Source organism: Aulonocara sp. 'chitande type north' Nkhata Bay, linkage group LG5, assembly GCF_057382095.1.
Source record: "Aulonocara sp. 'chitande type north' Nkhata Bay isolate Kocher_YH1m ecotype deep benthic linkage group LG5, A_spYH_male_GT1.1, whole genome shotgun sequence".
In the NCBI taxonomy this organism is placed as follows: Eukaryota; Metazoa; Chordata; class Actinopteri; order Cichliformes; family Cichlidae; genus Aulonocara; species Aulonocara sp. 'chitande type north' Nkhata Bay.
In genome coordinates this window covers 35,430,177-35,453,481 of record NC_141348.1, presented here as the reverse complement: position 1 = coordinate 35,453,481, position 23,305 = coordinate 35,430,177, and the positions used below count along the sequence as shown (strand labels likewise).

Here is a 23,305-nt window from a genome sequence, read left to right as displayed (position 1 = left end):
AATGAAAAGAAGGGTAAAAGATCATGGTTAACAATATGCAGTACCCCCCACCTCCCCACCCCCACCACCACAAAAAAACCCAACCTTTATTTCACAATGTTACAATGTTATTTATATTTTTGCCATTAATCATCACTGATATTAGAGAAGAGATAGGCTTATCTTAAATGTAGCTTTTTTATGAATGCATGACAGACTAAAACGTCTACTACACCCATACAAACATTTCAGGGCTTTTTACACTGTCAAATGGCTGTCAAGAGACTCTGGGGATCACGTTTGAGGATTGGGCATCTGCATGACTGCCCTCAGCAACAGAGTGGCCATTAAACTCACTGGTGGCATTGCTCTAGCTGAATTTCAATGTGAACCATCTCCATTCTAAATGTCTAAAAGCCCATTTCTTCTGAACTGCTTGGCAATAAATCAGCAGGCAGTTACGCTCTTGCAGCTGTGAGACAAAAATATAACAATAAGGAAAAAAACACCACTACAACTGAATGACTAATATCAGTTCAAGCATTAGTCATTTAACTAACAAAAGGGCATGAACAGAAGAATGTCAGCCCAATACAAAATGCATGCCCATCACTTGTATTTCATTCAGGAGTGAATGAACAATTATCAACACTGTCGCATGAATTTAAATGTTTTTGCTGTGATAAATAACCTGTATCACTGGATCAGATACCACGAGCAGGAACAGGGGCCTGCATTCGGTCTTGGTCATGGTGGCCTGTTGCCAGCTAAACCTTAACACATTTAACTACTCAAACACTGGAAATCACATCACACATGGATGATAAGTCTAAAACGAACATAGGTGAAAAGACAGCACCAATAAATAAACATTTGAGGATAAAACGTATAGAAACCAAAATGTAAGCAAGTAAAAACAAAATACTAGTGTTTTTTTTTTTTTAACTGAGAAGTGTTTTATGCAAAGGCAGAATCTGAAGGCAGATTGAAAGGATAGTGCAGAGGTGAGCACACCATAAAGTATTCCCTGTTTTACTCTAAGTGGAAACATAATGGGGGAAAAATGGACATTGTGCTGGGCTGGAGCAGCTATCAATTAATTATGAAAATGTTTACTGAAGTTATAATTCAAGTGAAGAGTGGGGTTATTTTCTCTTAGTTGCAGCCAGAGGACTCTTCTTTTCTGAATGAATGCAGGTTTAAGGCATTTCTTACTGGCTTCACTTTTAAGAGCAGAAGGCTATGTTTGTCTTTCAACAGCCTTATTTTGAACTTTAATGCATATGGAAAGTATCTCAGGTACATGAAACTACTGAGGTAAGATGTGAAACTCTCTAGTGACAGCTGGTGGGCAGGTGTGGAATGACAACAAACATTACATAACTTAATCACTGCTTCCATATAAATCCAGATCTTTGTAAACCATCATAAAAAAGAAAGAAATTGATCTATGGTTACATAGTAAAATCACATTCCTCAGCCTCCCTGGAATGGTCTGCACGAAGGGGGAATCGCAGTTTTCAACCAGGTTACAGAACACTTGACCAGCTCTTAATCCTCTTCAGGATATTTAAAGGTCTGCTGAAGTTTGCCCAACCAGTCTACATGTGTTTTGTAGCTTTGACGAGCAACAGGGCAGACTCAGGACATACTGGAAAATGCTGGCTGGGGAATGCCTTGGTGTCCCCCTGGATGAGCTGGAGAAGGTGGCCAGGGGAGTGAGGTTTGGGTTTCTTTGTTTAAACTGACATGTCTGGAACTGGATAATTTGGAGAAAATGGGTGGTTGGATATTTATAAACTTCTACATTGTGGAAACAGCTGATTTATTTATAACAGACTTCTTTAGGTCAGGAATGATCTACAGATCCAAATATGGGATTTACAGTTTTTCCTTATCACTTATATCACTATATTTATTTGAATACAACAGCAGTAAAATGGACATGGAGCAGTCAACTGTATCAGTATGTTCCAGTGTAGGAAACTGTTTCTTAGAAAAGCATCAAACTGTCCATGAGACAGAAAATATTTCATCATACTGTGAAAAACAGCAGTGCCATTAAATTCTCTCAGTGAGATGTAAAGCTGAAATGTGTTTACAGAAGACAATTTACGCTGCCTCAGCTTTTAGAGTTTTACAGCTCTTATATGCTAACTGTGCAAAAAATATCCCTTTTTGATGAGAGAGCCTTTCACCCCTGTCAACACGATGTCACTGCAGACATTTCAGTGAATGCAAAGTTTGAGCAAAGAGTTATTATTAGATCTTCTGTGATGAAATGAGTTAGATGTTACTGTCATCTTCCTGTTATTATGGGCAGGTGCGTGCATGGCCAATTTTTGTTAAACTTGTGAACCAGTGTGTGAATCTGTTATCATCTTGGAAATAGACACTGACATTTCATGCATGACAAAGCCACTTTCTTAGACATTTCACACGACCCTCATTCTCCACAGGTCTAATTTGCCATGACCCTGCAACAACCGTGGTCTAATTACATTTACCTGTTAGAGAAAATCCCATTTGTTGAATTCAATACACGCTCAGAATTAATCCTCTTCTTTACGTTATGGGTTGAGACTTGAATGCACCTCAGATACTGATGTTATAAATATGTATAAATTGAAAAGCTAAATAATTAACAAACTTTCCTTTCAAGAGGACAGGTGATCTGCAAGGGCATTTTAACACTACACCAAAACTGTGCTCATGTTCATTGTAGAAACAAAATACTACAGGAACATAAATATACATAAATAAAGACCAATGTGTTTACACTTCTATATATTTATACATCTGTCTGTCTATCGATATATCTACATGTTCATTACTAAATTTAAAAAAATTAACAGATTTCTAAAAGTATATAACATGATAGATATTTTTTCCTGGATATGTCTTTAAGGGCACATAAATGCCAATTAAAATAAACAGCATCACATTTTTCAAATTTTATACTTTAAGATACAACCAATCATCATTTTTAACACTATAGGAAGTGACATCACGTGTTGACAGCGTGGTTCAGGCACGCCCCCTGCAAATAACGAGAGGGGAGAGGGCATGTGATAAACTGTGGTAGATTCAGAGGCAGACGTTGGATTGGCATGGCTGTGTGCAGCTCAGCACTGCAATCTACATTCACGAGGCTTCTGCCTGGATATTTGGATTCTCTCTCACACAGCTTTGATGCAGGGCTTGACAGCGTAACACAGCATGTTGCAGGGCACTGGGAGATAGAGAAGGAATAATAAGGGGAGACAACCTTACGAACACTTGAGCAATGTTCCGTGAGCTTCTCTCTTTCTCTCATCAGACCAACGGGCTTTCCTATACAGAGACCTGGGTCCAATGGAGGGATGTAACGATGTTACTCTTTGCTTGTCATGCTTGAATCAGAGCTTTGTATTATATCCTTTTGTGTCAGAGACCTTATTGTCTTTGTCTGTCACTGCCGCCAGATCAACTGTGGGGTAGTGTGGCGGACAGAGCCTCCTCCTCAACCCCCCTCTCCCTTGTCTGTGCCCCCGACGTCTCTTCATTCCCTGCTCGCTCGTGTCTATTTACCACTCTCATTCTACCCTCCCCTCGGTGTTAGAAGCAGTCGTTCTTGCTTTCAAGCTACCTACTGCTTACTATCCTCCTGTCTTTCCTCATTCAAAGCAGGCAGGCTATTATTTTATCCAGGCAGCTCGCTACATGATCCCTTGGAAAGCAGCTTTCAACGCTGCTCTGCCATCTCCCAATTCCTGAGCCCTTCCAGAAATTCATCTCCATAACAAAAGGATGTTTCTCCAGGAGGATTGATCCCCTTCACCCCCTTCAGTCACCCCTTTCCCTCCCTTGTCCTGATCTCCTGCCCTCTGACCCTCATCCTCTTGTTCCTAACCCCAAACCACCCTCTCCTATTTGTCCTAACCCCAAGCCTCTTTCTCCCCTAACTCATTTCCCCCCCTTGACCATGTTGCCATGTGTCTGCTGGCTTCAGCTTATCCTCATCTTGCTGTCCTCTGTCTTATGGACCCGGGGGGAGAACTGCCCAGCAACCTGCTTGTGCCCAGATCCTCACACTGTGGACTGCAGTGGCCGTGGGCTAACCAGTTTACCCGATGAGATCCCCTTGGATGTGCGGAGGCTTTTGCTGGCCGACAACTGGATAAACCGTATCCCCTCTGACTTTCTGGTTCTATACAGTGACTTGGTCTATCTGGACCTCCGGAACAACTCCCTTTCCCACATAGAACAAGGGACTCTCAGCACCTCTTCCAGGCTGGTCTTCCTGGACCTTGGCAGCAACAATTTGACTGAAATCCCTAAGGGGACATTTGGGGAGTCTCGGAGTTTGATCAAACTACGACTGGGAAACAACCCATATCTGAGCAAGGTGAGTGAGGATGCTTTCCTGGGCCTCACCTCTCTGAGAGAACTTGAACTGGAGCGTAATGCGCTGTCTACCCTAAAGGTGGGGGCATTGAGTCAGTTGCCCTCCCTGCGGGTAGTGAGGCTTGAGGGCAACCCCTGGGTGTGCAATTGCAACTTTGCCAACCTGTTTGCATGGCTAACGGAGAACAGTAATAAGCTTCCAAATGGTAAGTAACAAAAAGAGCCATTTTCTCTTCATGTGTTTGACCCAAATAAACCATATCTCTTTACAACATTCAACAGTATTATGGAAAATCCATTACCACAACACTTCTCTGGTCTATTTATGTTTTCCCTGTAGGAGAGGAAACCCCCCTCCCTCTCCCTTGTTCTAATTTTGTGTCTTTTTTTCCCTCCACCCCCACAGCCTATAATGTGTGAGACCAAGTGTGTAATACGAAACAATAGCACTCATTTGAAAGTGAAAACTGCGAGGATAGTGTGTGTATAAAGTTAATCAATTGTTATAGAAAGCAACTTGAAATGCAATATTGTCTGATTTGTAAAGAGAAATTAAACAACTCACATTAAGAATCTAACTTGCTTTTCTAATGGTTTCACATTTGAATATGTAGATAAGCCTGACCTATATCCCATGTAATCATCAGCATTCATTTGTGGCTTATATTTATATTGGCTATATAATATTTAAGATAATATATATAATTCTCGCATAATATTTGCTATTTAGTTGACAATATTTCAGCCATGTAACCTTTTTCTATGCCACTGACAATCAGACTCTTCCTCCTGTTCCTGTGCTGATTGCTCTATCCATGTGAATTTTAAGGCTCATAATATACACACACTGTCTGCCACTGTGATTTAGCCTGCAGCGTTGAGTTAGATAACAGGACTGAAGTTTTGGAGGCTTTACAAGGCAATCTCCATGTGTGCATGCTTATCTGAGGAATAAAACAAGACAAAGGGGGTCACCATGTCCTTTCAGAAGTATTATACGCAGGGTAAGATCTTCTTACATCATGAAAGCAGAGCTAATGTATTCTAAAGGGAGTTGCATGGTATGTCCCAGATAAAACAGAACACATTACCATTGTTTGGCATTCTGTTTATCAGGCTATATAAAATATCTTAATCGCAATCAACATTCTCACATAAGAGACAGAAGGTTTCTCAAAAGAGAAGACTACTGCACTCGATCAAAAAGCTAAAATAAACAAATCTGACAGTACATGAACTTTAAACTGTGCTGTACATCTTCTGAGAACTTTGTTTGAATGTGGCTCACAGTGGGTGTATTTAAAAACAAAACAGCAACCAAACCTGTGAATACGCCACAAAATGTTCATGAACAGTTTATTGGGTTTAAAAATGAAGGTGTACAGTTACTGTTAGGGTGTAAAATGTTGCAATGCATAAACAAAGAAACATGTTTTATCAAAAGCCTGAATAACAGTGTGGTTCAAGATGGGGGTTGTAAACTTGCTCTCGTCTCTTGAATAGGTTAACCGAGAGAAAGAAGATATGAGTGTTTGCAGAAAAAAACATGCGCACATCCACATGAGTGTTTTCAAATTTCCAAAGCTGGAACCTTTTTTAAGGAAGTATGACCTTAGATAGTTTGTTTTAAAAGAAACTCAATTGTGTTTCCTGCGTGTATACCTTGTTTTTAGATGTAGCTTAGTTATTGTTCAGTTTATTTCATTTCATTATATTTTTGACAACTAGATTATTTTTCAATTGCTGTTTGTTCTGGTTAAAGCCCCAAAATACTCATATGGTTTAAGAAAAGATAATGATTTGGGTATGACATTAATATTTTGTCAGACAGTCGGGTAACACCCAACCCCCCTCACCCTGCCAGCTGATGTTCTACCTTGCCCTCTTGTGCAGACAGGATATTCAGATAGTGGATATCCTTTCCAGAATTCCTATTCTGTAATGAAATCCATGGTTAATTATTAAAAGATGTAGTCCAAATCAATGCCAGCCTGCCCTTATGCCTTATGTGTGAAATAACCCTCTCTAAAATTGTGAACTGACTGGGTAACACTCTAATTCAGCTCCCTCCCAAAGTGGCTGGCTGTTACAAACTGCTGACACCTCACAAAAGCAAACTTCTAATATACATTTAGGCCATGGTGTACCAAGCTATTGATTCTGCTTCTGTGTTCTTTTTTCATTTGCCCCAAATTTGCAAGTTTAGGCCTGTGAGGAAGCAAAGTTGATAAACTGGCAAGATTACCCAATTCCCCCAAGCAGGAGTTTGCAAATGCATTAATCACAGGCTCTATGTGTTGTCAACTCCCGGGGATAATGAATTGCATTAGCAGCGCTGGCCTTACCTAATATCACACATCACACTTTATTTCCATCGCCAGTCGACATTACCTCCATTCTAACCAATTTCTGTGGGACAAGGTGATTTGAATTTCCCTTATCAATCACTAGAGACCAATGTCTCCACCTGAATCTAATGCTTTTTTAAGGGGCTAATGGTTAATCGTTAGAGATCCCATGGCACTCTTTGCTTTTTCAATAAAAAACATTGTTTGTTTGTATGTCACGATGCCAGATGAATCAGTCAACACAGTCGATTGGACTGATTCAGAGGTCTGGACCAAGGCAAAAGCTGGCCAGACAGACATCAACAACAAAGAAAAAGCCAAAGGCCTGGCCAAGCTGCTGTCATGACTGCCAACTGGCCCCAAAACACACTCTCAAATTCAGTTCGTAATGCTTATCTCACCTCATCAGCAGCTTTTACATTCCCATCAGAAAGTGTTTGTTTTCTGGCCCCAGCAGCTTGGACAAAACGCACAGTCAAACCTAATAGTAAAGACTTTAAACTAGTCTATGCTCAGTCTTTTGTAATATTTTATCATGTCTGGAATTTACTTTCTAGTGTTAATAAGACCAAGATAAATAATATCTTGGTGAAAGGGATACTAATTATACTTTATTATAGTCTATTGGAAAACAATGCAAATTAGTACCAGTCACACAGGACAAGTAACTGAACTGAAAATATCTTTCCAAACAAGTTGCTGTCTTATTCTGTGTTTAGTATATAGAAGCGGCTTTGTGTATCGCATGATAGAACTACACAGCTACCAAAATACTGTCTGTGGATTATATGTGTTGTTATGTTCATGTATGTCACTAACACCTTGAATGTGTTTTTTGAAGTGAGCAGAAGTTTATTTTACATAACTAAGTTTTCTCATACAAATATAAAGAAGTTAAGAACATATTGCAGGAGAATTTGTGGTTATAGTGAATTGGACTTACAAACACGGTTCACACATGCAGGAATCAAACTGCCAGACCTAATTAACGTAATGGCTGAGCCCTCGATCATGGAAAAATGCAATGACCTAGTCTCTGAAATGCTGTATTGGAAGTGGTTACACAATAAACAGATGGACACTCATTAGTGAATGAGCTTGACTTGGTAAGCGTTTCAATATGTATCAACTCTAACAACCATCATCAGTGTTGGCGTTTCCACTTAATGTCTCACTCATCTCAGAGAAAATCAGTTACAGAGACAGAAAGTAGAATTTAAATTCTCCATTAGTGCGCTCTTTTCACACTTGTGGGTGTTGCATCCTCATGTCTTTTTTTTAATCAAGCAGCAAATCAGGTAAGTAGCTACAAAAAATAGTTTTTAAATTTGAGAATGTTGTCTCTCTTACCAGCAAGAGCTCAATAATATTAAAAACAGAAGGGCTAAGGCTACTCCAGTGGTATCCCAATTAAACACTACATACTCATTTTAATATTCACTGTCATGTGGCTTCAGACTGAAACTGAGTGGTGTTACTGCAAAAAGGGTAGAATAGAAAAACAAGCAAACAATTATGTGCAACTCTATGCAAATAGCTTGTGATAACATCATTTGCATGACGACATAAAAAAACGCAGCTGCTACTGGAAGTGTACTAGTATCATGTGATAACGGGAGCCGTGATGAAAGTACCATCCGAGTACCAAGTCATAGTCTGCTCCAGCTACGCAGATGATAAGCCACAAAATGATGTTGAGAGAGCAGGGGAAACAAGGCATGAAACACGAAGGTGAAAAAGAAAGTCCAGCTGAAAATCAGTGTAGCTCCCTTGGTTTTGTTCCAATAAACAGAGGACCTAGAAACACTGAAGAATGTGTTTTTGTTTTCTTAGCAATTCAACAAAGACCACAGAAGCTAGACTGCTGCAGGAAAAAGCCTTTCACTAAATTTTAAATCAGAAATCCTTCTCCGGAATTAATATAGAGCACTAATAAAGTATCTCTCTTTCTGTCTGTCGCGCTAGCTCAAACTAATTTCAAACTTGTAAATAAAGAAAAATTGTAGTGCTATTTTATGTTTTCCCTAGGTATCGATGACTTCTTTGGTTAAGACCTGCATAATGTAGCAGCTGAAGAGCCCATGCTGTAAACTGGATTCCCATTTCATTTTTCACCTCTTGATTTCCCCTGTGATTTCGAGTTCACAGTACAGCGCAATTTCGTGTTTGCATAACAGTGATTACTGCAGGCCAGCATGATGAGTGCTTGGAAGGTGCATCAATTCAGGACTTTTTGGATAGAAAAAAAAAGTTGATGTGCAACATTGATAAAAACTATTATTGATTTTTTTTTTTTTAATTAGTTAAACCAGACTTACCATTTCTTTATACAAAAACCATCAACTGTCCTGTTGAGCAGCCAGCTGATTAGTCATATATATCAACTTTTCCATTAAAAAAAAAAAGAATTAGCACCATTTAAATGTCTAGTTTTTAGCCAACAGTGAAGTTCATGAATGTTTCAGTGGAAGGATGAGTGTAAACATGATCCACTGCTGTCTCCAGTGCTCTTGGGTTAAGGATGAACAAAGGCCATGTATAATTCACAGTGACACAGTTCTACAGCACATTGGCCAGGGTAATTGGAGCTAGAGCTGCCTACAGGGCAAGACAGGCCAACTCTCATGGGCGACGGTAGACTGGATCTGAGCCTCGTCATGCAGTTGCTATCAACACTAGTCGTGACCTAAACTCTTTCACGACAAACTAGCAGTTCATGTGACAGGGTCAAAATCAAAATATTCCTTGACAACGTATCAAGTATCTCCTTTGAGACCTGTTTCCGCACTCCAAAGCACAGTCTGAAAATATGATGCCACTGGCTCACACTCGCATGTTGCCATACTACCCAGCATGATCGTTTGCTATCTTTACCGTGAAGAGAAAATATCTGTTCCATTAACAAAGACGGACAGCTTGATTTATCTTGGCCTAATTTAATGTTTATTTAAAGTTGGGATGTGAAGGAGAGAGTACTGGGAAGGGAAAGCTGAGTGTGAAAGGTGGACAGGATTACAAAGTGGGATAGCATCAGACAGAGCTCATACAGAAGCAGAAAGGGATAATCTGCCAGTGTCAGAAATAAAAGGTGAAAAGCCAAAAGCATTATCTCGCTGCGAGTGTGTAACATCGTGCATGATAGATTTTTTTTTTGTTCATCTATGTGGCCAACTGCGAGGCATAAATGACATACATGACTTGCATATTTAACTGTTTTATCGGGATGAATTATGACAATAGACACATTGCATTGTCAGTCCAATGACATAGTGGAAATATATCTGCTAGCATTTGCTTTTAAACAGTCACCTCTGGTGTTTGGGAATAAGCAATTTCAATTGTTTTTGAGATGAGATGTTTTAAACATTCCCATAGTGCAACGATGTCTCTGAGTCTACATGCAGAAGGAATCCCCTTCTGAACGAGTCACCCTCACCCCACTGTCACATACGTGCTCGTCATTTTGTGCAGCTGTGCATTCACTTCACACATTCCACACTCCAGTCCCTGCTGCTGCCCTTTTCTTGCATACATCTCACCATTTTCTCCCAGATTTCCTTCAAATTCTTTGGAGGATTAGAACTGAATCATTTTTCAGTCGCTCTGCAATTATGCCTGCCTTGTTCTATTTACATCCGCTGAATATTGGACTTGAATGGCACATTCATCCCGTTTAATACAGCAGGGAGGGGACAGTTTTGTTAATCGTTGTCGCAGCTGGAGTATTCATAGAGAGTACCTCGACACCAGTATGCTATGGCCAAATGAAAGCTAACTACTATACGTGTGCAGATGTACTGATGGGGTAATTTTGCTTTTAGCCTTTGGTGCAGAGATCAATCTGGACAAAGACTGTGGTGTTGAGGGAGGGAAGAGAAACAAGCCTCTGATATCATTCTGCCACAGCTAGGTAGATCAATCACGACTGAGACAGCAGATAGCCCGTCCTGTTGACTGGCTATAATCCTAAACATAATCCATCAACTGTCCGTGCCAGGAATGTAACATAGCTGTGTGGGCCGACATACCTGATAGTGTAAGGATCTGATTTGTGTCAGTGCACAGTAGCCTGCTCCTTACACGTGTTTTTGAACTCTGAAAATTGTACCCCGTCAGCTTACTCACTTAACAAGCTGTCATTGACTCACTGCATGGACCTAGATACTCTGTGTACTTTAAAACACCATCTTATTTTTCTGCCAGAGTAAGTGTGAAGTTACAGTTACTAGAAATCATATCTTTATTAAATGTTTTGCTGGATTCACAAAGAATTGGGCTTTAAACATTTAAGAGCATATGCTCAATCTAGGTTGATAATGTGCATCTTTGTGTTATCCCCGGGCAACAAAACACAGGGACTGCAGTCTGTATTTCCAGATACCTCATTGTTAAACATATTTACACTGGACAAGACAGGTACCAAATTCAATTACAGGTATAAGCAAAGGAAACAAAGCTTTTTCTCTCTGTCTCTCTCGCTCTCGCTCACTTATGCAGTTGGTATCTGTTAACTGTATTTGCATTGCGCTTACTTTTTTTTTTTTTTACTTTAAACTAGTTGTATAAATAGAAAAGTCAAAAGAGAGCCTCATCCTTTGAGCCTCTTCCCAGAAGTGAGTTTAAGTTAGTCTGGCTCTCTTGGGGTTTCCTGGCTTCACTGAGCCTAACATTGGATGTCCTGGATAACTGCTGTCACAAAGCTTGTTCCCAGCTCCCTGTATTACTCCAGCTATAACAATGCTTATGTGACAAAAGCAGAGTTGTTTAAATAATAGATACTACTAAATAACTGTGAGAAATAACTACTGAAGCAATGAGTATTATATTAGATGAAAATGTATTCATTTATTTCAGTTCAATTAATAAATGTGATAAATGCATTAAATGTGTTTTAATTACAGGTGAGACAAATACAAGACTTGTGTTGCTCTGAGCTGTACCCACACTCTAAGAACTAAAACTGACATTTACTTAAAATTTTTGAGGCAACACTTTTACACTTAAAAATATTGAGTAGATTGGAAACCAGCCAAATCTGTTCAATATACTCGATCAATTAAATAACTAATTCTTAAACATATTAAGTTGAAATGAATAATTGTAGTTGTTAAACAAACATGAAAAAAATGAGTAAATAACATTGACGTACTTGGTCAATGTAACTGAAATATAGATGGTCAGTTAATCCAAAACTTTGTTCCATCTATATTGTAAGCTGAACGTAATCAAAATTGTACTTCATATTAAATATGGTAAATGGCCTGTATTTGTATAGCACTTTACTTAGTCCCTAAGGACTTTACACTGCATTCAGTCAACCACCCATTGGTGATGGCAAGCTACATTGTAGCCACAACTTCCCTGGGGCGCACTGACAGAGGCGAGGCTGGCAGACACTGGTGCCACCGGGCCCTCTGACCACCACCAGTAGGCAGTAGGCGACCGAGACTGTTGGTGCCGGGGCTCGAACCGGCAACCTTCCGATCACACAACGAACTGCCAACTCTTGAGCCACGATCACCCTCTAACATTCAAATATGAATGTTATTGTATTTCACTAGTAGTCTAAGTCTAAAAAACCAAACAAACTAATATGTAGTTGTGTGTTTCATAATACATGCATAAAAAATGACCACATGTTAACATTTTTCCAAATGAAAATTTAATTTTCATAAACATGGAAATAACTCGAAATGAACAAGCACTAAAAAGGCAAGAGCCTTTTACTTGAAGGATAAATGCAAACCAGGAGAGCAAACACAAAAGCTCAGAGTATTTAAAAAACAAAATGAACAAAACAATGAAAAAGGCTCACGGTACTCAATTACTCTACGTTATTGTGTTTTACTTACACTTTTTAGTTGTAAATAATATTGATTTGAATAATTAATGATTTTAGTACAAGATACTGATGAGTATAGATATCTATTTCTCAAATGTTTTGATTCAATTTTAAACAAAAATATTAAGTACATGCAAAGAAGTTATGCTGTGAACCACATACTGAATTTTTTGTCTGAGATAAATGTAAATAAATACCTTAATTTAACACAAACACATACGTTAACACTTTAGACATTTATTTCAACTTATCAAACTCAAATAATTACTAAAAGGATATTCATAGATTTTATCAGGCTCATCTAACTTATATTTATAGTGATATTTACTAAGCCTCTGAATTACTGCAGAATAGGAGGAATGTGATGGAATACATTCAAATTCTTTATCATAAAGGCTGTAGTGATGATATGCTCATACAGTACTGGGTGGCTACACCCTGAAGCTGACCCTGTTTAGTTACAATGTTTGACACTTTGGATCATTTTTAACAAAATCATGATTTTGCGCTGTTTAATAAGATTTGAAATCTCAGAGTGAAACCATAAACTCTTCACTTTGGTGAAGAATCATTTGTTTTACATTTGTGTATCATTGGAGTTTGTGGCCATTATAAGGAGTGCAGGTTTAAGGTTCTTCTGCACTGGCTTGACTTTTCATAACTAAGAGGCTATTTCCATACATACAAGTCTAGAGTCTGTTATCGTTTTATAAGAGAAGATTTGTTTGCACGTAATTTCAAAATAATGGATTATAATGGATTTAACTGCAGTCAGTTGGCTGTAGCATTGGTGAGATTTTGGCTGTAATTTTATCCCATGGGAGAACAAGCTGGGATAATGTTTTTTGCTTTTAATGTTAGCTCACAGTAAAATAGTAAAAAGTAGTACTACCAGGAAGAAGATAAGTTTGCCGTCTCTTTCTACTGATCTGTTTTCTAAATCCATTTTGATAAATGTGATAATGCTGCTACTCCTGCAGGGGCCATGTGTTCACCAGGATAATTTTAGTCTCAGATGTCATTAATCAAGCATCTGAAAGAGGCAAGACCAGACAAAAATATCTCAAAAGGCAAAGGCGAAGTCTCTAAGGTGACTGGTTATTTGCAATGCAGAAAGCACATTGTGAATATGAATGTAAATCGTTTGTTTTATGAGCAAATGGACAAGACAGGCAGTCTTTGTATGTGATAATTATGCTAGAGGTGACTTTTCATTCAGCATGACTGCTGTTAACCAGTTAATGCAAATTAATTTGCATTCTACCCATGTCTATTTTTTGGAATATACATCGATGGTGCATATTAGATAAAACAGAAAACAAGATGCTTCTTTATACAAAAACAATTAATTTCATAAACCTGTATATTAAAGGAGGAAATCACACTCTTAATGTCTATAAAGTAGGTCCAAGCAGTAGTTTTGAGTACTGTCAGAGAAAATAGAAATGTTGGAAAAAAATAACAATTAAAAAAAAAGAAAAAGAAAGAAGCCCAGCTGATTTAAACTGCACTTTGCAAATTTCAAAGTGTGAGCCATGTGGCTGGTTACGCAATGCAATGCTTAGAATAGTGGATTTTGAAAGCATTAAAAGCCAACAAAACGTTTCAGCTCATACTTGTCATGAAAGGAGATTAAACATCTCTAAATACATTGCGACCTTTATAAGGCCAACTTTGCCTCTTCAGCACATGCATGTCACGCAGACAACTTGAATGAGCAGTATTCTCACAGGCAGTGAAATATGAATTTGTTTTGATCTCTGATTCCCAGAGCATATGGCCGACATGTCGTGGACTTAATGATGCCAGGAACCAATATGCTCCTCTTGAGTTACATAAGGACTGATGGTATTGGCTTATTGAAACCTCTTGATGCTGGGATTTTGTGATGAAATTGAAATACATAAATGTCGTGGTTCTAACAGGTATAATACATTAATATGTACTGTCAGAATTACTCCCAAACATGATGACTTGGATGTGGCATTTTTATGTAAGTCTAAAAAGAGCAGAACCACCAAACCTCATTGTTTTCCAGGCTATAATGCATTCATAAATTGTTTATACATTTACACTGGAATACATTAATCATGATGTCTGTAAGAAATGTGTTTTTTAATGTTTTGTCTGACCTATTGCGGTCTAGCACAAGTGAAGAAGGTGCTTGGAAAAAGATGGATGAAAACAGAGGAAATGAAACTAGATCAAAATATGTGCATGATTATTGACATTTAGATTTCGTACTTTGTTGTTAAAAGGTTTAGTGACAAAGACCCTTGCCGGAGATGGAGATGTGGACAGAACCTTATGAAAAACCCAAATACTGTGACAGTTGCTATTTAAAATAACATTGAATCAAAATAGTGTATTTAATATGTATGAAACATAACTTTTTTCGTGTCTTGTAATTTTGGGTTATTGTTATCTTGATGACATGTTCCATAATATTTATGTCAGCTGACATGTAGGAGGTTTTTATTAGATTGGTGTCACTAAGTTTCAACAAGGTCTTAAACAGTGTAACTAACACTCTAACGAGTCAGTCAAAGGACCAGCACATATTTCCAATTATATTTACATTTGTACATTTATATTTCCAACTCGCTTTACTTTTGAAGGTTATTTGTTCCTTTACAACAAAGTTGTATACATTTAACAATTATTTAATTGATCATCACAGATGTTTTAGTTGTATTATTAACATTCCTCTAATACTTTACCACAATTTAAATGTAATAAATTAAACACCACATAAAAAATTTCATTTTGGTGCAGAATTAAGGTATTTAATTGAACAAACACACTCTCGGGCAGTACTGAAAATCTTCAGTATGCTCCATGTTGTGCTGACTGTTGAGCAAAGATCCAGAATTGATGTACTGCCAAGTGTGTGCATTTGCATGCACAGTATCAGTAGAAAGTAGCCACCCACATTCTAAAGATTTATCTCTACCCACCTATAAACTAACACTTGCATCCATATGTCTAGTTCTTCACACAATATATTGTCAGAGGTGGAAAAAGTACATACAGTCTTCATTAAGTAGATTAGGTAGATAGTAAAAGTCTCTGTTTGCTGTTACCAAATTGTAGACTTAGTGACTTTGCCTCCATACCTAAAGAGGGATATGAAAAGTGGATTCAGTGGGTGAGGCAACCATAAGACTTAAGTGGAGTCTGAATCATAATAATTGCACCAAAAATGCCGTTCCTGATTTTTCTGGATCATTCCAGCCCACTGTAATTCTTGAGTACCGCTATTAATGATGTCTAAATTATATGTTTTTACCTATTTTACTGATGCTTATTATGTGCAACAAACACAGCTGATGAGTACACCAGTAGGATAGATTTTATATATTATTGTTCCCTCCATTTACCTTGTGGAGGTACAGGAAACAATAACTCCCCTCAAATGGCTTAAGCCAAAAGTATTGGGCCTTTTTTATGAAAATTTAAGTAGAGTAGATATTTGTACTAAAATGTAGGGAATAAAAGTAACAAGTTGTCAAAAAATAAAAATAAAAACTTAAGTAGAGCACAGAACAGAACAAAATATTTGTAATACGTTACTTTTCCCACCTGTGCACATTGCCAGTATTTAGTTACATTAAATTTGTTGATGTATAACATTTGCAGTATGAAGGTCAAGAAATACAAAAAGAAAGAACATTTCTAGCACCTAATTAGAACTTGTATCAAGTTAATGTCAAATGTTAATCAAGTTCTCATTAAAATAACTTGAATACCTGACTCTGTCAGCATGAACACCTTCCGTCTTTAGTGATAGTATCAGTGGCCTGTAATCAACACATGCGTGTTAAAACTGATCCGAATGATCCAGTGCTGATGTCATTTGTAATCACGAGAGGAAAAGAAGACTCTGATAAAGGGCTTGTATCCTTGAAATCCAATAAGCCACAGTCACTGTCCTTTCCCATTTAAACAATGTCTGAACAATAAACCACGTTAAAGTGACAAAGGCACAGAGAGCAGCACTCACTGATTTATCACGGCTTCATCTTGAGATGAGTTTGGTCAAGGTGCCCCTGTCTGAGACAGTACCCTTTGCTAATGCTGTACATCAGTGGATTTTTGAAGTGCAACAGAGGTCATTATTCAACAGCGTGTGCATTCTAAGAGATCTACCTTGTGCAGCTAGCAAATTAAATTATTTTTAAAATTATTTTCATTCACCAAACCATTTGAAACTAATGCATTGATCATGAAAATGGGCTGCTTTCACAGCACTACAGCACACTAGATAAAATCAACCATGTCTCACTAATGCATATACTGTATCACTTTGCTTCACAGTATTTCAGCTGTATTCCAAGAGTGAACCTACAGTCATGGTGTGGGTGGGTGTACTGTATACACAGTGCAACTTCAACTCATAAGTGAAGACTTCTGATCGACCTTACAGTTATTAAATCAGCTCCCACACTTAGGAAGAAACCGCGTTACCCTGTTGAACTGAGATATTCCACTATCTAGAATTAAAGGGCTTCATACAAACAGGACAGCTCAAACTATGCTCTCCACTTTTCTTTGATAGTCTTTAGTTCTGAGCAGGTGTGGGCTGCATGAGCAGTAGATCAAATGCACATCACCTTTAATTTTAAACTAGTGGGGAGTTAAATTAGAGTTCTTGTGTTTGTGCAGTGCATATAGTGAACTGTATTAAGGCCTACAGTACCTGGACTATGTGCTAGTTTTTTTATATGATGTAAACTGTAATGTAAGTACTGCCATAGAATGAATTTGTATAGAAATGAATGAATGTGAGGTTCAATGTGTCTTGTTCATTTGTATAATCGCATTTACTCTCTCTATGTAGGGGTCAAAGGTTTGGAGTGCTCCCTCCCTATGGATGGCAGACGTGTATCCCTTACCCAGCTCTCAAAGGACAGCTTCCGTGAGTGCCAGGCCACCCTGACTCTAACAGACCTTCTTATCATCATTTTCTCTGGCATCTCAGTGTCTGTGGTGGCCATTATGACCAGTTTCTTCCTGGCTTCAACTGTTCATTGCTTCCAGCGTTGGAGTAAAGGCACTAAGGGGGATGAAGAGGAGAGTGAGGAGTGAGAAGGACTTACTTTTAAAGAACTGCACGGCCCTTCTTCTTCCAGCAGTGAGAGAACATAGAAGACAATGTGTGCCCCATGCCGTTTCCTTTCTGGCCAATATCCAGGACTGTTCAATGGTACAATCTTGCCCTGTTAAGGCTGAAGTTGTTTTCTTTGCACATGGACTTCTGAAATATGGTAATAAAAGACACTGGAAAGGAATGAGTCCTATTAAAGGTTAGCGTGTGTGCTGCACCACTTGCAAAATGCTATTATAGAGATCTTATTTTTGGCTGTTAGCGCTTGTGGTCATTTATGGCCACTGGCTCTTGGCTCAGTGTTATAAGTCTACACAAATATGCCAAGACCTTTATATAAAAAAGAAAAGAAATAGATAATAAAAAAAAAGTGTTGCTGCAGTACTCTCGTATTAGTCTTAGTCATACCAAAAATCTTTCAAAATTTAGTCATGTAGGACATTCAATCCTGGAATCTGAAATCCTGTAAAAATGGCTTCAAAGTTAGTGTGACCCTTTGAATGATTTTCACTGGGGTTTTATCTGAGTAGGCCAGAATGCTTGATCTTGATTCCATAAAAAAGGATGTCATATTGACCAGTGACCTCGATATTTAACTGCCTATAACATGATATGCTGGCATATCCTGCCATTTTCTCGAGTCTCTGTTGGACAGCCACTCTCACTAACATTAAGACGTTGTTCACAAGCACTGAAGAAGGCAAATACTGTTGTTCTCTCTGCATGTAGAATTAGACTGTGGCAGGGATGTCAGCTCAACAAGCAGGATTTGGGTAATTATGTACTGCAGGCGGAAAAAGCTTCTAGTGGGTCTACACATTCTAGCACATATTTATTACATAATCACAAATTTATGTACAAAATAAAATGGTGTAAAGTAAAACAATCATAGAAATCAAGAGGACATACTGTAACTTCCTTAGATTGATACTTGTGAACTGTGTAGAAAGAAATTCATAAAATATCAACAGCATAATCAATCAAATGAATAAATTATGGTAAATGCAATATAAAAATAGAATCTATGTAGAATTATTGTGTTAAATGATGCACTTTAAATGGTGAACCTAATTTTGGCTAGTCCTCAATTACAGCAAATAGACTGGTACTGTGTTCATCTGCCAAAGGTTCAGATGGAGGAGAAATTGCATATAAGGACTTTTGCTTCTAGTGAGGTAAACATAGCTCCCAAATCAAAGCCAAATCACACTGTACACACATTTTACTTCAACAGGTATAATCTCCAAAGATTTACATTTTCTTCCATTCTGTCTTACTTGGTTATATATATGACAGTGTTCAACACTTACGTTAACAGGAAGGTCACTTCAAAAGAAAAAGGGAACGAGGGTGACAAGCAAGAGTTTGGCTTCTTTAGTAATAAATAATTAAACATCCAGTAATATTTTAAAGATATCTTACATCTTGCTGTACCTTTATTAGAAAGTTGGATATCTTGCATTAAAGTTGAGGCTTTGATATTTCATATCAAAATTCTTATGGCTACATTCAGACTGCAGGCAACAGTGTCCAAATCAGCAATCAGTTGAAATACAAACTTTTTAATTTCTGATTTAGACCAAAATTCTCTGGTAAATGTTAGACTATTCTTTGACTGGCTGTAGTGGTGTTTGGCTTTGCGTGTTTCTCCAGCTTTTGCAGTAGCACCCCGCTGTGTCACGCACGTTTTAACAGTCCAGTGCCTGGTAGTTAGTAAGGCATTCTTCAATTTTTGTTGTTGTTGGCAAACAGCTTCTAGGTGAACTGCCAAAACTTTCTGGCTGTAGCATTAGATAGTACAGCGAGCTGGTAGAAAAAGTAGAAAGAATGTATATGTGAAGACAAGACATATTTGTTCTAACAATTTAATGACTCTTCAAAAAAAATTTAAAATCATGACCAGCCAGAAGAGTTTTTGCAATGCAAACTCAATCGAAACAGTCATGTCGGTAAACACGCAGCTTTTATTTCACTCTTAACAACCCAGCCTTGTTGGCAGGTGATAAAACCCAACTCTATGTGCTTTTTCAGGGAGCAGATGAGGCTAAAAGAAAGTGAAATCCAAAAGGAAAAGTAAGAATTAGAATTTTTTATGATATGAAAACATTGCTGGAATATTTCATCATTGGCGGGGATAGTGTTAAGAAGCTGGCTCTCTTTTTCCTCATCCTTGTTGTCATCCTTATGAACTATTTGGCTTCCACTGTACATCAGCTTATAAAAGAAACACTATGGCCTCAGTGGCCCATGTGTTTAATTCTTTACAGCATGCTGCATGCAACATTTTTGTTTTTGTTCTTTTTCAAATGTGGGTCAGTTTAGGATGGCGAGCAGTTCGCCGTGGAATTAGAAATGTATTTACTATTTAAACTGGCTATTTAAGTAGTTTTGTGAGCGGGCACGCAAGCAACGAACACAACAACAACACAACGTCAGATATGAGCATTAAATCTGAATTGAGCGCTAAAGCTTGCAGTGTGAACGTGGCCCGGCTTCATGAACAGGATCTGTATTCAAAGCAGCAACAGTACAGCACATTCCAAATTTAATAAACTTATGCCCTGAATTTCATGGATGTCTTTTTGCTACAATATTTGCATTTTGTATATTTAAATCCTCCATTATTAAGATATGGAAAGCAGAAAGCTAGACTCTTTTTGCCACCCAAACTGAAGGTATATTGTACTGCTTCTTACATTCTTGTAAGGCATGAATAATTCAGTAAAATTGAGATATGTAGCAGAAAGAATGTCAAGCCTCTAAATGCAAACAAACAGCAGATAGAAAAAGAGCCATGAGAAAATAGTCATTGTTTCTGTGTGGTTAAAAAAAGTTAAAAAGGAATTCTAAATGCCTCTGTCCCCTTTGAAGAAGTCATAGCCCTGAATGTGCATCGTTTTTAAGCACATTTTTGCAGAAACTGACAAAAAATTAATGTGGCCTTCTTTGTTTTTTGTTATTTTTCCATTTGTGTAGGCATCAATAAAAGCACAAAGGAAACTCCTATGATCCTGGTACACACTCATGAAATTTGTGTTATCTCATACTGTTTGTTGGTACCAGCCTGTAATGTCACATGTTGTGCTGAAAATGCCACATCCTTATAAACAATGTGATTTTTACTGTATGGATATTGTTTATTTGCTAGATTTGACACCATCTGGTACACTTTAAAGATATGATTATTATAAATTTATATAAAATGACCTCTGAATAAACTCCTTTCATAAATTGTCCGGTCATAACGGTAACTTGGTACTTCAGCAGGCCTGTCAAGCTTTGGTTTTCTATACTGAAGTGGTGTGCATGCTCTACAGGATGAGCAACAGTGCATATCTGCAGAATATAACAAAATAAACATATTTTTGTGGGTTTACAGATTCATATCTTTTCAGCATTGCACTTAGCCAAGATTGCACTATATGAGAATTTAGAGTTCTAATGGTAGCACCTCCTTCCTGCAAACGGGGAATTTGATGCTTATCAACTCCAGCCAAACTTATGTTGGCTACTGCTACATTTGCCAAATTTCTGTTCTTCTTTTTCTCTTTTTCATGGAAAAGTAAAGCAGGGTGTTTGAAAGTCGGAACAACAATTCATAGCACTAATCAAACTGCATGGTCAAAGGTTGTTTCTATAGTAAGCAAACATTTAAAGGTTTATGTAAGAACAAATAACACGTATTGTGTTTTTTTATTGTAACAAAGGTCTTTTTAATTGGTTCTGAGTAGCTTTGTACACAAAGTGCTGCTAATCTGAACATATCTTCCACACATGTCAAGTAATCAGAAGCTGAAGCCACATTTGTAAGCTAGCTATGAGAAGCATACTTTTATATTTCCGTGCAGTGAACGACCCAGTCCTTCAGAATTAAGATCACGTGTGATTTTTTGTCTTTTGCTGTCATAACTTTAAACAGCAGCATTGCAACAATGGAAAGCTTGACAGGCTTGAACTAATCAATTCTTTTTTGCACCTGAATTTCATTTCCAAAGTCTCCAGTTTCAACTTTTTGTGGCAGTTTCTATTAAATAACAACATTTGAAATTGCTCACAGCCACTGGAAAGATGTCATTAGTTGCAAGTTCACATTAAAAGAGTCTATTGGAAGGACTTTTAAAGGAACTGAGTCTGTAATTGTAGATGAGCATATTGACATATTCAAGAAAAAAATGACACCATCGGATTAGCTAAATGGGATTAAATTAGCCGAATCATTTTTCCGTTAAAAGGCAAACTACATTCCCAGCTACAGACACATACCTAAGTCAAGGAATCAGAGGGAGGCTTTTGATACATATCATTTCCAACTACTATGTAGTTACTGTACATTAACAATTTATTTATTTAGCTTAATTGTTAGTTTAAAGCATATGTTAGCATGGCAGTTTCCTCTCCCTTACTTGTTTAATTAAGTAACAATATCAGCACATTACAGCATGCACTGTTGAGTTATCTGCAGTATAAACTTCAGATTCATTTCTATTTTTCTATTCAATTTCTATTCAAAATCTGTCCCCAAAATAACATTCTGGCGTTGTGCACCCTGGAAAGCAGAGGTAGTAGTGGCTGCTCTCGTACAGTGTGTCTCGATATTGCTTAGAATACCAAAAAAAGCCATGTTATGTTTTGTCAGATAAATGTCAGTAAGGCTTAAATCTAAACTGGGTGACAGAAGAGAGTGGTGACAATGCTACTGCTGCTGAATGCATTTCCAAATGTCAAACAGATACTGTTAAAGAGATCATGTGTGTAGCTGTATTTTCATGTTTCGTTAAAAAAAACAGTAATACTGCTAATAAAATCCTTTCTTTTCTGTCTTCTGGTCTGTATTTGTAAAGACACTGTGTTGTATAAATACAGATTTAAAAAAAGGATATTCATTTGCTACTAATGAAATATGTTTAATTTTCCATATACCTCTGATACAAACCAAATTGTACTGGACAAATAATAAACATTTTAAAACATTGTTTGCCTGCACTCGTAAAGAAAGCAAGGGGAAGGGTGTGTTAGTGTAAAACATCATTTACGGAAGAGGACCTCATTCAAATTCATTCGGATTTTTCTGTGTCAATCACATGCCATCTTTAGTGGAAATGTGATTCGTCACGAAGCCTGCAAAGTCTTTAAATGACCCCATAATAATTGTGACTGTCTTCCTTTCGTTTCCCTGGACCTGACAGCTTTTCTCTTGTCACAGCAGCAAATGAGGAAGGCTCATCTGTAAACACTGCACAGTGTGTTATTTCACACAGCAGTGTTATCACACTGCAGGTATGCAAATGGCTGCACTATTTTTGGAAAGGGTGTTAGAGAAATTAGAGACTTGGGAGAAAAATGAAATACCATATGCTTGCATAACAAGTATCCAGCTTGTTCAAGTACAGTATCTGTCAGTGTGAGCTTTCTGCATTTGGACAATTGTGCAATATGATGAAAGGATAAAAAAAAAAGTCAGGAGGATTACTCAACATGCAATGCAATTCCATACTTTTACTGCTTTTTTTGCAGCCTTTTTCCTTTTTTTCCTCTATATGCACGGCTCAAAGGAGTAACCTCTTTGGATGACAGAGGTTTGCATTTTCTTGATCCCTCATACTCATGATTCATTTTTCCATATTTTCCCCAGCATGTGCCTTT

General features: G+C 37.7%; 1 protein-coding gene across 2 annotated transcripts; it reads left to right on the top strand.

Moving 5' to 3' along the window:
- Nucleotides 1-3,055: 3,055 nt before the first annotated feature.
- On the top strand, nucleotides 3,056-22,633 carry lrrc38b (leucine rich repeat containing 38b). Of its 2 annotated transcripts, XM_086293205.1 has the most exons (3): nucleotides 3,056-3,393; nucleotides 3,938-4,571; nucleotides 17,396-22,633. In XM_086293205.1, exons 1-3 carry the CDS (start codon nucleotides 3,334-3,336, stop codon nucleotides 17,641-17,643), a joined length of 942 nt encoding a protein of 313 aa, XP_086149331.1. In that variant the 5' UTR covers nucleotides 3,056-3,333; the 3' UTR covers nucleotides 17,644-22,633. The 2 variants fall into 2 exon arrangements, with proteins under 2 accessions (XP_086149331.1, XP_086149330.1); XM_086293204.1 differs by lacking the exon at nucleotides 3,056-3,393 and having other exon boundaries at nucleotides 3,469-4,571.
- Nucleotides 22,634-23,305: the final 672 nt, after the last annotated feature.